Source organism: Cetorhinus maximus, chromosome 36 (assembly GCF_964194155.1).
Source record: "Cetorhinus maximus chromosome 36, sCetMax3.hap1.1, whole genome shotgun sequence".
Taxonomy (NCBI): domain Eukaryota; kingdom Metazoa; phylum Chordata; class Chondrichthyes; order Lamniformes; family Cetorhinidae; genus Cetorhinus; species Cetorhinus maximus.
Genome location: NC_135914.1, coordinates 2,559,851 through 2,576,140, shown reverse-complemented (window position 1 = coordinate 2,576,140; position 16,290 = coordinate 2,559,851). Strand labels below are relative to the sequence as shown.

Below are 16,290 nucleotides of genomic sequence, written 5' to 3'. Positions count from 1 at the left end.
GTCCCTTGTTGGACCCTCTACATATTGACCTAAAAAGTTCTCCTGCACACATTTCCAAGAAATCCACTCCATCCAAGCCCTTTACACCATGCCTATCCCTATTAATGTTGGGAAAGTTGAAATCACCTATTAATATTATTTACACTATTGTCATTGTTTTCACACACCTCCACAAATTGTGCACATATTTGCTCCTTTAATTTCCAGCTGCTTATCTGGGGGTCTATAATAAACACCTAAAAATGTGCCTGCAACTTTTTCACTACTGAGCTCTACCCTCAAAAATTCATTCGTGCCCCCTCCAAGATATCATCTCTCCTTACTGCAGTAACCGACTTAAGAGATTATTCACTTTTCTATTGAAATTTGTCTATTTCTTTGTCCATAACAATAATTGTACCATGTTGTGGTCGCAGTTACTAAAACGCAAAAGTGCTAAAATGTTCTGATGAAGAGTCATACGGACTCGAAACGTTAACTGCCTTCCTCTCCGCAGATGCTGTCAGATCTGCTGATTTTTTTTCCAGCTATTTTTGTTTTTGTTTCATATTTACAGCATCCGCAGTGTTTTGCTTTTAGTAAGAGATTATTCAGTTCACGCTTTGGGCGACATCACAAAATCACGCAGAGAATGCGCCTGAATTTGCACCGGTTGGACTTTCGGACTTTCCCACCCAACAGAGGAAACTTTCTGCAACACGTCATGTTCGGGAAGCAGATTGTGATCTTTCTCCCACTTTCCTCTCCAATCAGAGTGTGGGTTCCTCCTTAGAACATACGAACATACGAACCTAAGAACTAGGAACAGGAGTAGGCAATTCAGCCCCTCGAGTCAGCGCCGCCATTCATTACAATCATGGCTGATCTTATTTCGGCCCCAACTCCAATTTCCCGCACTCTCCCCATAACCTTTCAATCCTTTACTAATTAAGAATCTGTCTATCTCCTCCTTCAATTTGTTCAGCATCCCGGCATCCACTGCACTCTGAGGTAGTGAATTCCACAGATTCACGACGCTTTGAGAAAAGCAATTCCTCCTCATCTCTGATTTAAATCTACCACCCGTTGTCCTAATACTATGGCCTCTCGTTCTGGAATGCCCCAGAAGGGGAAACATCCGCTCCCCGTCTGCTTTGTCTATCCTCTTTAGCATCTTATTTACCTCAATTTGATCTCCTCTCATCCTTCTAAACTCGAGCGAGTATGGGCCTAAAGTGTTCAATCTCTCCCCAGAAGACAAGCCCCGCAACTCTGGAATCAATCTAATGAACTTCCTCTGAACCACCTCCAGTGCAACTACGTCCTTAAAGGCCAAGCGGGCATAAAGTGTCTGTGGAGAAACGATAAAAACCGAATCTGTTAATATAACAAATACCATCATCATAGGGATAGGCGGAGGCCATTCAGCTCCTCCAGTCTAATCAATTAGATCATGGCGGGTCTGTATAATAACTTCCGTCTACCCACCTTGGTTCCATACTCCTTTAGCAGAATGACCTTCCCCATCTGAGCCTTGTAATAAATGTCTCGAAAAACTCTCGAAATATCTGTGCAGAATGAGCCTTTACAACAAAATAAGTTACCGTTAATTTGGGAATGTTCATATCAGCTACGAACAGGATTCCCGAGACACTCTGCAGCCCAGAATTTATTCATCAACAAAAATATCAGATGATCTGCGCAACAACGGTTTCCAGAGTAGCTTTTTAATATTGGTGAAATGAAAGATGTCATGGAAATAAGTTCAATAATTTCAGTGAAACATCAAATTTACTCACGCGTTTGACTGATATTCTAATGTGGGGAGCGAATTGTGTTCATGTTTGATAATTATTAACAGCGACAGCAAGCCGCTTTCAGTCACAGCCGATGGGATGTGCTGTACTCAGGATCGACTCTAACATTTAATGGGCGGTGTGTTATAAGAGGACTAATTCATAGGGTCATGAGGAGACACCTGGGGTGTGGGACTAAAGTGCACATTCAAAAAGCTGGCCCAGGCGTGACGGATCAAATTTCCTCCTCCTGTCCTTTCAGTGCCTTCGAACCAGTGCTTATAATCGTTAAAATGCACTAAATTGTATTAACCAAAGGACGGATGGATTGCCAATAATCTTCTTTCAAGAGTAAATGTAACCTTGTTCCCTCCCAGGACACAGCCCATGAAGGCTCGCGGTCCACTAACACTGCAGCTTTCATATCAATGCAGCCTAAATCCCCATCCAGCACCTGTCGGCCCTTAACCCAACATCTATCCTGCTTACATTTGCTCTATAAATGACCTTGTAAATTCGCCTCAGAAATACCCTGGGCGCATCTGCTCTGAATAAACAAAAAAACTGGTATTAAAGAGCTGTCATTGGTTTTCAAACTTGTTTTAATATGTAGGTAACTCGAGCACAGATACATTGTAAAATCTGCTTGTATAATTTCTTGCCGACATACTGAATAAAGATGCAGAATGCCATAGTACACCAGATAACAGAAACCTGGAGAGGCTGGAATGGAACTGCAGGTGATAATTCATCGTTGGAATAGTTGGCATTAAAATATTATTCAGTTCACGCTGTGGGTGAAATCATAAATTTGCGCTGAGGATGCGCCTGAATTTGCACCGGTCGGAGTTTCGGTCTTTCCCGCCCATCAGAGGAAACTTTCTACAACACCTCATTTTCTGGAAGCAAACTGTGAGCACTCTCCCTCTTTCCTCTCCAATCAGAGTGTGGGATCAACCTTAAAGGCCAAGCGGGCATAAAGCTTCTGTGGAGAAACAAAAAGAAAACGAATCTATTAATATAGAAAACACCATCAACATAGGGATAGGAGGAGGCCATTCAGCCCATCCAGCCTATTCAATTAGATAATGGCGGGTCTGTATCATAACATCCATCTACCCACCTTGGTTCCATAATCCTTAATCCCCATACCCAACAAAAATCTATCAGTGTCAGTTTTGACAGTTCCAATTGATCCCACAGCCTGAGCAGCTTTTGAAAGGAGAGAGCTTCAGATTTCCACTCGCCTTTCTGTGACTAAGTGTTTCCTGACATCACCCCTGAACGACCTAGCGTTATTTTTAAGGTTCTGCCCTCTTCTTCTGGACTCCAGACCCACAGCCTCCACTACTTATCCTATCTCCTCGCCACCACAGCAAATAGTTTCTCTCTATAGACACGATCGTATCCTCTTATCATCTTAACCCGCTCGATTAGATCACCCCTTTAGCTTCCCCACGAGAGGAATTGAAGCCTAGTTTCTGCCATCCTGTGGTGCCCACGACGCAAAGTTTTCTATATTCATCTCAATAACTATGAAATTTAAACCTTGGATTAAAGTTCAGTGAAATGTATCCACGCTTGTGGGAACAACAATTCCATTCTTTTACCTCTTTATTCTCTCGTTGTTCTGTGGAATCTGTCAGTTCCTCATCAATGTTCATGCTGCCTGTTGGAGAGTAAAATTTGAACTGAGCATAAGTGGCAACATTTCACACGAACCGGCTGAAAGTGTCAGTAACTTGTTAAATGGATGGATTGAGAGCGCCGCGGAGTTAAGCGCCTCCCAACAATCGCTACCTGTCTGCCGGTTCCTGCAGCAACTTCTCCCGGCCACAAGGATCATCCCCAGAAGGAGAAGCGCCGCCGCCGCCAAACCCCCGGGAAGCAGGAAACGGCAGATGGTTGGGAGCGGAGAATCTGCAAAAAAAAAAATTTCATTTAAAAGAAAGATTATGAAATTAATTAAACAAATGGGGAAAAATGTCAAATCTGAATGTGTGATTTCACTTGGAGAGGGAAATAGATATTTGCTCATTTCATGATTGGAAATAGAGCAGAGATCTTTTAGAAAAATGTTGAAACAATGCAGAAGTAGTCAGAGATCGAGAGAGGGAGAAGAGTTAGAGAGAGGTACGGTGAGATGAATGTAAGAGAGAGCAGAGATCTTATAAAGCACTGTTTAGACCGGACAATATATATATATATATATGGAGAGAAAGAGTGAGAGAGATAGGGAGAATGATAACGAGAGCGGTGGAGCAGAGGTCTTTAAAAACGTTGTTTGAAAAGGATACTGAGACAGAGATTGATAGAGAGGTAGATAGGGCACTGTTTATAGAAACAGAAAGAAAGAGAGAGAAACCGAGAAAGGGAGAGAGCAGCGATCTCATAGAATACTATTTAAATGGGACAAACATAGAAAGATAACGAAAGAGAGATAGAGGGGGAATGACAGGGAGAGGTAGATACAGCACTGTTTTAATAGCAAACAAATGTTAAACCAGAGACAGATGGACAGAGAGTGATCGAGAGAACAGATCACGTAGAGAAAAATATTTAACTAGGATAGGAATACAGACATAAATAGTTGAAGAGGAAGAGAGCGGTGAGAGGTGGAGGGAGGGGAAAAGGGGGAGAGAGGGGTGGAGAGGGAGAGGAGAGAGATGCGGAGAGAGGGAGAGTTGGGGAGAGAGGAGGAGAGGGAGAGATACGGAGAGAGGGAGCACGAAAGAGAGGGAGTGATAGGGAGATAGATAAAGGGGGATGAGGGATAGGGAAGAGAGGGAGAGTTCAAGAGAGGGAGATATGGGGAGAGAGGGGGAGAGGGAGAGATGGCGAGAGAGGGAGAGAAGGAGAGGTGGATAGAGTGGGGGAGAGAGGAACAAATGGGAGATAGGGGAGAGAGGGAGGAAGGGAGAGGTGGAAAGGGGGAGAGGAAGGGTTGGGGAGTGAGTGGGGAGCGAGAGCGGGAGATTAGGAGAGTGGGAGAAGCGGAGCTAAGAGATGGATGGAGAGATGGATGGGGAGATGAATGGAGAAATAGTAAGACAGATAGAGATCGGGAGATAAGGAGACTGTGATAGATAGAGTGCATAGCGTATACAGACGTGTTTAACTGGATGCAAAAGGATAGAGAAAGAGCGTGATAGAGACAGACAGAGAAAGAGAGAAAGAGTGAGAAAGGGAGAGATGGCGACAGATCAAGAGATAGGAAGATAGATGAATGTCCCAGATTTCTTATAACACACCATTGAACTAGAATAGAAATAGACAAGATAAACGGAGGTTGAGTGAGGGAGATAGAAAGATCAATACATGTATGAATAGATAAAGACAGAGCGCGAGACAGGGAGAAAGTGAATAGATAAACAGCGACAGGAACTGGGAAAGGCAGAGAGGAGTTGTAGAGAGAGGGTTTCAGAAAGAGAGGGAGAGAGAGAGAGAGTCAGAAAAACAAATACATAAAGCAGCTACCTTAAACTGCACTATGATAGGGATGGATTGATTGATACAGATCAAGAGAGATTGACTGACAGATAAACAGATAGACAGCCAGATATAGAAGATGCCTTATACATCACTGTTTAGCTAAGACAGACAGAACTATTGTTAATGATAAGCAGATAAAGGTATGAATAGATAATTCTACAGAGGCCAGGTGAGACAAAGTGGTACACTGGGAATGTAATCACACCTTTCAACTTTGCACACTAACAAATGATCCAGCGCAATGGAATCATGTCAATATGCTTAGACAGACACAAGAACACAAGAAATAGGAGAAGGAGACCATTCGGCCCTTCAAGAAAATCCGCCATTCAATAAGACCACGGTTAATCTTGTACATTAAATGCACTTTCCTGCCCTGTCGACATCCCTTATTCCATTAGTGCACACAAATCTACCTCAGTGATTGAGCATCCATAACTCTCTGGGTTGGAGAGAACAGATGGAGTTAGAATTTTAGAAAGCTGAACTCTGAATGATGGAGGGATCTATGATAGGCCAATGATAAAATCATGATACATGGACACACACGGACAGATGTACAATTCTAATTTACAAAGTTGACAAAGCCTCCCATCAGCATTAATTAGATTTATAAACTGTCACTATTAAGAGCTACCTCTTTGAGATGAGACACTTGCACTGAGAAGATTTTCACTGGAGTTAATTTGAACGGCGCAAGTACAGAGAGCGCCGCTGCTCCAATTTTCCGCCGAGAGGCTGGTGTAACTCCTGATGGTGTAGGTGCCGCCCGTCTTAATTCTCCCGGAATCGGCCTGTCCTTCAGCATCCCTCCCGGAAACATTCCAGCGGACGGGAAAGGAATGGGGGGACAAGCCTCTGATCAAACACAACAACGGGACCCTTTCCATGGAGGGAATCTCCTCCTCCGGCGGGGTGAGGAGGAATATGGTCGGGGAACCCTCTAAATTTGGCAAATGGAACAGACGACCCATTAACAGTTCAATGTAGACATCTTTAATTGCTGTGGAAATGCTCAATTCGTTGGAATAATGATGAAACTTACCTGCAATTACTAACTGGGAGCCATTTCCGAATATTAAAGTCCGGTTCTGGTAAATGTTTATTGCCCAGTAATACATTCCAGAATCATTTATCCGGGTATCCGCAATGAGCAGAGAATAATAACACGCTTCGTCGGAAACCTCGCTGGAAAACCTCCCCAGTGCTGGGATGTGCTTATACGCTGTGTAAACCAGCTTCATGTTGTTTCGATCCCGCTGACTGTACCAGAAGACCCCAGGTTTAGATGTCTCCGTGTGGCAGTTCAGTTTAGCGCGATCCCCCGCAGGGAGTGTCTGAACGCGCGGAGACTGGGACAAGACACGCTGAGACACAATAACTGAGCAAGAGAGAAATAAACAAGTCGCCTCAGGTTATTGTGCAACCCGCCTCCCCGCACCCGCACACCCTCTCTCCAGAAGCCTGCCTCCGGCGAATACACCCCGATAGGGAGGAGGCACAATGATTAAAACAATATATAGTTCATATCGAAAAATCGCGCGCAATCGGTTGTTTGCGCCGTTTTATCCCTGTCTTTCCAAGGGCACAGTCCGAGTCCATTCAGCAGTAAACCTGGGATAATCACTGGGATACACAAATGGGAACTGTGTGAAGTTAGTAAATTAAAAGAGCTTCTTCAAATCTAAATTTCGAACTGTTACATTTTCTCCCTCAGCCGCCCTTCGTTTCCTGTTCTTCTCCGCTGACTTTGGGTATTTTATTTTGTTCCAGAGATTATAACTCACTCTAATAATCCATTTGAAACTCTGTCCTCTTCTGAATCGCCAATAATGTCGATGGAGCCAACTCACATCTTTTATCCCAGGAGAGGTTACATTTCGAATGAATTCCATTCATTGTTCCTGACGGATACAATTTCCCCGTTGTTGACTATATTCGCTCTATTTTTGCATCGAACTTGATAACTGAATTGCATCTTATAGATCCGCGCAGCGCAAGCGGAGACCATTCAGCCCTTCAGGATGCTGGCACTTTGAGAGATCTATTCAGTTATCCCCCGTTCTGTGCCCCGCTCCTTCCCGCTTATCCCTGCAAATGTTTCCCTTTCAGGTATTTATCCAATTTCCCTGTTGAAAGTTCCTATTGAATCTGCTTCTATCGCCTTTTCAGGCAGCGCCTTCCAGATCACAACAACTCTCTGTGTTAAGAAAAGGCATTTCGTCCGCCCGCACCCCCAACCCCCCTTCCCCCACTCCACCCCCACCCACTTCTGTTTTTCTGCCGTTCACTTCAACCTGCGTCCCTCTGATTGCCGGACCTCCTGCCCAGTGGAAACTGTTTCTCCTTATTTACTCTATTCCAACCCTTCTCCATTCTATCTGAACATGTTAAGATATCTCACCGCGGAAGAGATGGGACAATGCACACACAGCGAGGAAGCTCATTGTCCGTGACTTCAGAAGGTCAGACTCTAAACCCCCGACTCCAATCTCACTGTGAAAGCGTTCTCGTTCTCTCGGTGTGTAGGAGGTGTGAAATATGCACACAGAATGGCGTTCTGTGTTTATTCATAGATACACGATTCGGGTTAGAAAATGATGCCGATTTAGACAGCTCTCTGCGTTTTTCCTGTTTATTGCAGGTCGAGCTGCTGTCACGCACTCATCATCTGGTTTGCAAAATACTTCAGGTATTCACTCACATTAGTTCGGCCACACTTGGAGTACAGAACACTGTTCTGAATTTTCTAGAAAGTATACAGAGATACTGAAAATGGTGCAGTTAATATTTCACAAGGACGATATCAGAAGTGGGAGCTTTTAACTATCAAGAAATAATGATCCGGCTCGGCTCTTTTCTCTGATAAAGGGGAAGATTGAGGGGTGACCAGGTCGAGCTCTTAAAAGTTATGAAATGGTTTATTCCGGCAGATTTAATGAAGGTAACTCTACTTCAGCAGGATTTCAACAATATTGGCCATCAATAAATCCAATCGGGAATCCCGGAGGCTTCAGGAATTCCCATTGGGGTTTAGATAAATGAGATGTGATTTTATTTAAACATATAAGTGCTTGACTGGTCCTGATAGGGCGGATGTTTCCTCTTGTGGCCAAAACTAGGTGCATGGTTGAAAAATAAAGGTCTCCATTTTAATAGAGTTGAGGAGATATTTTTTCACCCAAAGGCTCAAAGGTATGTGGAAACCTATTCACCAGAATGTCGTCGCGGTTGGGTCTTTGAATTTATTCAAAGCCGTATTAAACAGATTTTTGTACGGCAAGGGAGTCAAAGCTTATGGGCGGCAGACAGGAAAGTGGAGTACAGACCACAACCAGATCGGCCATGATCTTATTGAATGGTGTAGCAGGCTCGAAGGGCCCAGTGGCCTAGCCCTGTGTTCCTATGATTGTCGGTAATGGGGTCATTAATATGTGATAAATCCAATGTGGATTTCAGGAGTAACTTCTTTACCCAGACTTTGGGGAGAATTTGGAAACCGCTGCCAGAGGGAATGAATGAGGCTCCTGTAGGTTTACATTTAAGTGGGAAACTGGATAATACATGAGGGAAAAGTAAATAGAAGGATATTCTTTTGGGCTGAAATGAAGAGAGGGTGGGAGGAGAGTCGTGCGTTATATAAAAACCGGCACGAGCATTCGGCTCGAATGGCCTGTTTCTGTGCTGCTAATTCTATGTAACTCTGTGAACTGTAACATCAAAGGAACTGAACAGCTATTTCAAAGTAATAACTGTGCAGTGAATTTTCCATCGAACTGCTGTAAACGCACTTAGAGCACAATACAAAGTGAAAGATGCATTATGGTTTGAAACTCCCTTCTGGGACCAATCAAAAATCATTGCTCAACAGAATTCTACAATGAACTCAGAACACTGAATTCAATGGCGTTTTATATTACAGAATAAGTCAGTCGGAAACCTACTCAGTGAACCTTAATAGAAAGGAGGACGGTGCACGGACATTTCAAGAAGTCGAACTGAATTCAAAAAGAATTTCGTTCATTTAGATTCTCGATAAGTGCAGAGTGACCGTGTTGGCTCCATTGGAATTCCACTCTAGATTTCTGCATAATTTGTTATGTCGAATAAGGTTCTAGTTTTTAAAATTCAAATCAAACCACGTACATTTCATTCAATATTTCCCAGTCTCTGTCTAAACCAGATTTTACCAAGAAGCTTGTGCAACCAGTTTTCAGAATAGATTATATTGAGTGATATGAATAACACTCTGAATTATTGGCGCTCACCTCCCAAACCTGCGACCCCTAAAATCTTCAATTACAAGTGCAGCAGATATGTGGGAACTCCACAACCTGCAAGCACCCCCCGCCCCTCCCCACCCACCCTAAATCACTCACGACCCTGACGTTGAAATATATCATCCGTTCCTTCACTACCGCTGGGTCAAAATCCTGGAACTCCCTCCCTAACAGCTCTGTGGGTGTACCTACACCACAGGACAGCAGCGGTTCAAGAAGGCACTCACCGCCACCTTCCCAACGAGCAATTAGGGCTGAGTAATGCATGCTGGCCTTGTCAGCTGCTCTGACACCTCGAGATTGAATCAATATTTAACTGCAATATTCAGCATCCATCCATAAAGTTTGCGTTCTGTTACCACGGCGCGCCCCACCCTCCGAACGATACCCCAGCAAAATTATTTACAGACAGGCTGTCACTTGACCGCTGTGACGCACAGACGGTGGCCACAGTATATCAAATGCATGTGACGTTCACCAGGAAACCGCACCCATGATGGCATCAAACTTTCCATAGCATAGCTCGTCATAGTTTCCACCGCATCTGAAAGGGGGGAAACTCACTGGGACTGAGCTGGGGTCAGTTTGCGGCTGACTGCAGAAACAAACTGGTGAGAGCGAAAACAGGGAGAATGCACCGCGTCAAGATGTCCAAGGAATCTTTATCTCTGATGCTTAATTTCCAAGCGCTGCGGGTTTACGGTGAGTAAGAGGCGGGTGAGAATTTTAAACTGGAATGAGCCAGAATCAGTGTTTACAAAGATTAAAATGTGACCCAGTGGCCAGGTGCAGGGAGTTGTCCTGATCCTGTGAGTTTATTTACTGTTTCCTCTGAGAAAGCGAAGGAATCAAATTGGAAAATTAATCTAACCACCAATAAATAGACAATGATGTAACTGTTGTAAAATTACAGGCGAATGTTTTCAAAGGGGCTGCTTTAAATCTCCCAATAACCAATAGTAATGTCACAATAATCTCTCTAGTTACAGAATCCGAGCCCTCTGTGTCTCAGAGCCCCTTCATAATGACAGCTGAAGTCGGACAGACGGTGGAATTAACCTATCACTGCATTTACGAGGTTAAATCGGTGTCTAGCTATATCTGGTACAAACAACGTGTGGGTGAAGCCCCGAAACGAATCGACAGCCAGTCCTGTCAGGGGGGCAATTGTAAGTTTATTTCCAAAAACGGGAGGAGCGAAAATGTGTTGATTCTGGAAATTCGCAATGTCCAGGTGAATGACTCGGGTTCTTACTACTGTGCTAATAAAGATGACTCTGAATCATTCCAAAATGGACCAACACTGCTGGTTGGAGGTAAGAGAGCAAGTCAAATAAATTCAGATCCTACTCAGCATTATAATTTGGTGCAAATTAATGGTTAACTGTGTCCCAATCTCTGTCCAGACAGTTCCACCAACAAGATGGCTGTGCTGGTGTTTGTCCCGTCGGATGAGCTGAAGTTGAATCAAACTTTCCCATTAGTGTGTTTGGTCAGTGGAATTTCTTCCAACCAGATTGTTATTTTCTGGAATATTCCGGCCTGGTCACCGAGGGACAGAGCGATCCCGGTACAATGGAGGCGGACGGGACCTACACTATCAGAAGTCACGTCATGGTGTCGAGGGAAGCCTGGCGAATTGGCGGACCATGTACTTGTATTGTTCAACTGGGGTCTCCAGGCAAATATTGGACGAAAAGTTTGTCGTTCCTCAAAGCAACAGAGGCAGGTGCAGGTGAGTTGGCGATCTGTTCAATCGAGGCTTGTATTCGACTTTAGAGTCAATTGGAGACATTAATTATTTCTTAGAACCTGTAGGCTGTACATTAAACTATAATTATCTGTATTATAAATATGTTAAAATAAGTTAGGGTTACCTGAGCCCCAGGTGTAAACTTGTCCTTGTAAGCAATTTCTGGACTTGCCTTACATTTCTCCGTCACATCGTAGAATCCTAGGCGCGGAAAGATGGATTTCGGCTCATCGTGCCTGTGCTATCTCTTTGTAAGAGTTATCCCATTGGATCCACCCTTCCCTCACAACACTGTCACATTTTGCTCTTCAAGTTAGAATGTGATTTCTCTTCCGAACGTTATTGTTAAATCTACTTCAACCGCTCATTTCAGGCAGTGGATCTTGGAAAGAAATTGAGGTCAGTTCCACACTGGATGCGCTTTACAAGAAGGAAACAGCCCAGAATGCTTTGGGGAGGGTGCACATGGAGATATGCCAGATTGGGACTAGGAATGAGGGACTTAAGTTAATTTGGAGAGACTGTAGAATCTGGGAATGTTCTCCCTAGAGCAGACGAGATTGACGGGGAGATTTAATCGTGGCGTTCAAATCACGAGAGGCCTCAGTAGAGTAAACAAGGAGAAACTGTTTGCACTGGCAGAGTCGTCTGTAACCAGAGGGACACAGATTGAAGAGAATCAGCAAAAGAACCAGAGGGGGTGATGAGGAAAATTATTTTTAACTCAGTGAGTTGTGATCTGGAAGGCGTTGCCTGAAGGAGCTGTGAAAGCAGGTTTAAAAGGAACTTTCAAAAGGGGAATTGGATAAATATCTGATGGAGAGACGCTTTGAGGAATATTGGGAGAAGAGCAGGGAGAATGGGGCTAATTATTTACCGCTTTCAAATAGTCTGCAATGGCACGATCGTCCGAATGGACTGTTTCTGCGCTTCCTTTTGGTTCACGTTTCCCATCCGGTAATGCCAGAAAATATGTTTTGACCGAGAAGCAATTTCTAAGTGTTTTGTCTCTATAGGATGGTGCGAGATAGCCTTTTATGTTGTCATAACTGTCCTGGTGGTACTGGTTCTACTCTTGATCCTTATGTACATTTCGATTCGTAAAAGCAGCAGATCAGGTAAGGATTAATATTTATCAGGGATATTTTAATAATTGTTTGTCTATCTGATCCCCCTCTCGTAGTTTTAAAGCGCTAATTTAATTTCTTCTTTCAGGCGAACGAGACAAGAGATCCCACAATGAACAGTGAGTAACTGTACCGCTTGAAAACTTCATCCCGTATACGCCCCCTGTACTTATCACTGGGTCCAATCCAGATCAACCCCAACACTGATTCCAATGGTGTATGCTGACATTTCCAAGAGTTTTTAGGATTGGCTCTAAAAGCACTCGACATTCTCTTCTCACCTATTTCTGGCATCTCCGTCAAAATTCACAAAACATAACACGTGGTTTATATTTTTGTTTGCACCCGGTTTTAGATTGAGAGAGAGAAGACAAAGCGAGAGGCAGAATGAGCGACAAACGGGTAAGTTGCATTGAAATGTTGGCACAGATTAAATATCAAGTGGGTGGAATTGGAAAAATGCACAAGAGCATTTCCTGCCCGCAAAATGTTCACAATCGCTCAGCTATCTCTAGGTCCCACATAAATTGCGAATTACTGGTTATTAATAGTGGCAGTAGTATACCAGGTGGACAATAGATAACAGGCACGATGGGAAGGTAGTGCTTGTGTATCGACTGCCGATTTTCACTCCACTGAAGTATTGAGGGAACTTTACCGTATTGGGAGACTTTCTGTGGATTGGGGCCCTGGTAACAAACAGCGCCTATTGGCGTATTGGGGCGATTGGCGCATTGGCAGCTCATTGGCGCACAGTGTAACTGTAATAATTATGAACCAGCCTGCCTGGGATAATATTTCATTTCATATCTTAACCATTAATAACACAGGTCACGACCGTCAAACAGAGGCAAAGCGGCCACATCGGAATGCAATGCAGGTGAGTTTATTCAAATTGTTTTAATAAAATGCAAAAACTTGTTTTTGTTGGGATAATGTACAAATCTTCCCCTGCTGTGTATCCCACGCGTTCATCACAGAGCAGGTCACAGTCTAGAGTATCTGAATTTGTATAAAATCTCACTCGTCCCTCGAACTGGAATCAGAAAAAATCCCCCAGCCCCTCCTACCATCTGATAATAGAATGGTTAGGGTAATTTCCCTGGTAGAATGTCTGCGTTAGACTTAACGCCGGATTTCCAGCAGTTCATATTTCAGATTTGTGCGATTTTCTTTTATCTCTACAGTGAGTCTGATCTCCTTCCCTCGTTTCCCACCATTGTCCCTCCTCTGACCCAACCAATTTAATAAACACACTAACCAATGGAATTAGAGTGAAGATTAGACCAAACCAGGGATGTTTTTATAGATAAATCAAAATGTGTTTCTGTTGTAAGTGGACTGAGAAGTAGTCAGTTTGGGGAGGAAATATGTGTGTGTGTGTTTATGTCTCTGTGTGGGTGCTTTTATGTGTGTGTTTATGTGTGTGTGTGTTTATGTGTGTGTGTGCGTCCAGAGACTTGTGCAGAAAGTCTAGACTGAACCTGCAGAGCGAATGCTGCACTGTCTGAGGTGCCGAATTCGCATGAAACTTTAAACTGTGGTGCTATCTGCACTCTCAGGTCGGCATAAAAGGTCGTACCCCCATTAGTGCAAGAAGAGCAATGGTGGGGTGTTGGTGGGATGGGGGGTGCGGGGTGCGGGGTGGGGGCTTCTCTCTGGTGTCCCGTTTCACATTTTATCTTTCAACCAGCGCATTAAAAATAAATTATCTAGGTCATTAATTCAATGCTGTTTATGGGACCTTACTGTGCGTAAATTCACTGCCGCGTTGAATTCAGGACAAGGGATTCAATTCAAAGAAGTGAATGTAAATGTTCTGCAGCTTCTTCAGTTCGTGACAGGCGCGAGATAAACACAAGTCTTTTGATTGTGTTTGTGCCATTCTTCCGAAAGTGATGAATTTTGTGGACTCTCCTGAACGGTGGAGATGGCACATGGCGAAACACAGTAATTGGATTGTCCAGTTAACATCAAAGGATTTCAATCAAATTGATAGACTCGTCATCCCAATTTTCTGATTAAACTTTTTGTGATTTTCAGTTGTTTTGCGAATTCTGCAGCACTATTACAAAACATCAATTCGGAAAATTATTTTGCATACACATGAAGCAAAACTATCCTCAAGTTGGTATAGAGGGCAATGGAAAGCGATTCAATAGCAACTTTCAAGACGAAATTATAAAAATAGTGGAAGGGGAAAAAATGTCAGCGATGTTGGGACAGAGAAGGGTACATTGGGACTAATTGCAAAGCTCTTTCAAAGAGCTGGCACAGGCACAATGGGCGGAACGACCTCCTTCTGTGCTGTATCATTCTATGATTCAAGAAACGTGGTTGCGGGAGTGGGTAATATTCCCTATCTTTTAACTACTTTTCGCTGTTAATGTCTAATATCTCTCCCAGTCTCAAGGCGGACCTCTCTACGCCTCCCTGGACTTGGCTGCATTAGATAAACGGTCAAAAAAGAAGGCGGGTCGCAGATGAGAATCCGGCCTGTTTCTCTCTGATGAATTATGGAGGTGACAGGATTTGCCAAAGTATTCACAGCCTTGTGGAAATAAACTTGGAGCCAAGGAGACTCCCATGAAACAATTAGCTTTCCCCGTGCACTCGCCAGAGCTTCAAAGGCCGGCCCATTTTGCTTAATATAGAAATTGTTTTGAGTATTGTTAAGGATATCCCACCGTTATGGTGGAACTCAAGTGTGAAAAAAACATTGATCAAAGACTAAGGGCTTTCCTAAGTTTCCGTGGACTGTTTCCGCTGATTCTCTAACTCCAGTTACTGACAGGATGTTCATTTCTTGGCAAATGTCTTTATGAAAATAAAATAAATTATTCTTCGATTATGACGATGCACCAGAGATTTGTATTGATTAATAATTAAATTAGAATTAAATGTTAATTGGATAAAACTGCAATTTCTGCTGAATTGACAATATCAGTCCTGGATTGAGATGCTCTTCGTTGTGGGTTTGCCAGTCTGACATGTGATGTGTTCTATCATTTACTGAATTAGAACAAAGCAGGAATGGGAGACGGGCAGTGATTCAGGAAACTTGTGATGGTTTAATTTGACTTTTAAACAGTGGCTTTTGAGTTGTGTTCAAACTGAACGTACACGTCAGAAATTTGCCATGAGTGCAGTGTGTTTTGGAGCAAAATGTGCTGTGGAAGGTGGCGTGGAAATCTGGATCTCTCTCCCCCAAAATGTTGTTGAAGCTAGTATGCCGTACATTTTGTGGTGTAAGTATATTGAATGATAGGGAAACAAGGTAAATGGGTGGAGTTTTTTACATGAATGTGGATGCTACTTTCACATGTTTCTGTGAACATGGTGATAATCTATAAAGAAAGCTGTGTGTGTGTGCACTTTCGTGGGTTATTAAACTGGGTAATGTTAGTAAAGACAGCTTATCTGTGGGAACTGAGATATGAAAGATAAACTTGCTGAACGCGTGCATTTGTAACAAGAGACTCTGGTAAAGTTGGGAGAAAAGTAAATGTGTTCGGCTTTTTAAAATCTGCATTAGGTGATAGGTAATGGCGTTTATTTTCAGCTGCTATATTTCAAAGTAAGTTTAAGAGCTTTTACCACTTACAAATGTTTCATAAGTAAACAGGGGAAGGTTATTTAATGATATTTGGCCCGAAAGTGGAGGTAATATGAAGACATGAAAGATGCTTATAGTTTGGGAAAGTTGAGTTCAAAGAGGTGCATAGGACAATCGAGGCCCGGATGAAAGGTGGGGGGGAAAGATGTTTAAGGGAAATTCTTAGCTGAGTTGAAGTGGCTCTGTGGGGGAGATGCCCTGAGGCCAGCTTTTTGCTGAGAAAAAATGAGAATTTTAAGCAGCCATC

At 43.3% G+C, this 16,290-nt stretch overlaps 1 protein-coding gene across 1 annotated transcript; it reads right to left on the bottom strand.

The window, feature by feature from the left end:
• Positions 1-636: 636 nt before the first annotated feature.
• LOC144672198 (uncharacterized) lies at positions 637-10,077 on the bottom strand. Its single transcript, XM_078534015.1, has 7 exons — positions 9,990-10,077; positions 6,313-6,648; positions 5,905-6,210; positions 3,576-3,695; positions 3,386-3,444; positions 1,301-1,330; positions 637-764 (listed from the first exon to the last, which is right to left on the bottom strand). The coding sequence occupies exons 1-7, from the start codon at positions 10,075-10,077 to the stop codon at positions 750-752; spliced, it is 954 nt and encodes a 317-aa protein (XP_078390141.1). The 3' UTR covers positions 637-749.
• Between the last annotated feature and the right edge of the window lie 6,213 nt (positions 10,078-16,290).

Coding starts and splice junctions, on each gene's coding strand:
- LOC144672198 (XM_078534015.1), bottom strand. CDS start 10,077: ATGACGAGCTATGCTATGGAAAGTTTGATGCCATCATGGGTGCGGTTT. Junction 6,649..9,989: donor TTTGATATACTGTGGCCACC/GTCTGTGCGTCA, acceptor TCTCTTGCTCAG/TTATTGTGTCTCAGCGTGTC. Junction 3,696..5,904: donor AAGTGTCTCATCTCAAAGAG/GTAGCTCTTAAT, acceptor TTTTTTTTGCAG/ATTCTCCGCTCCCAACCATC.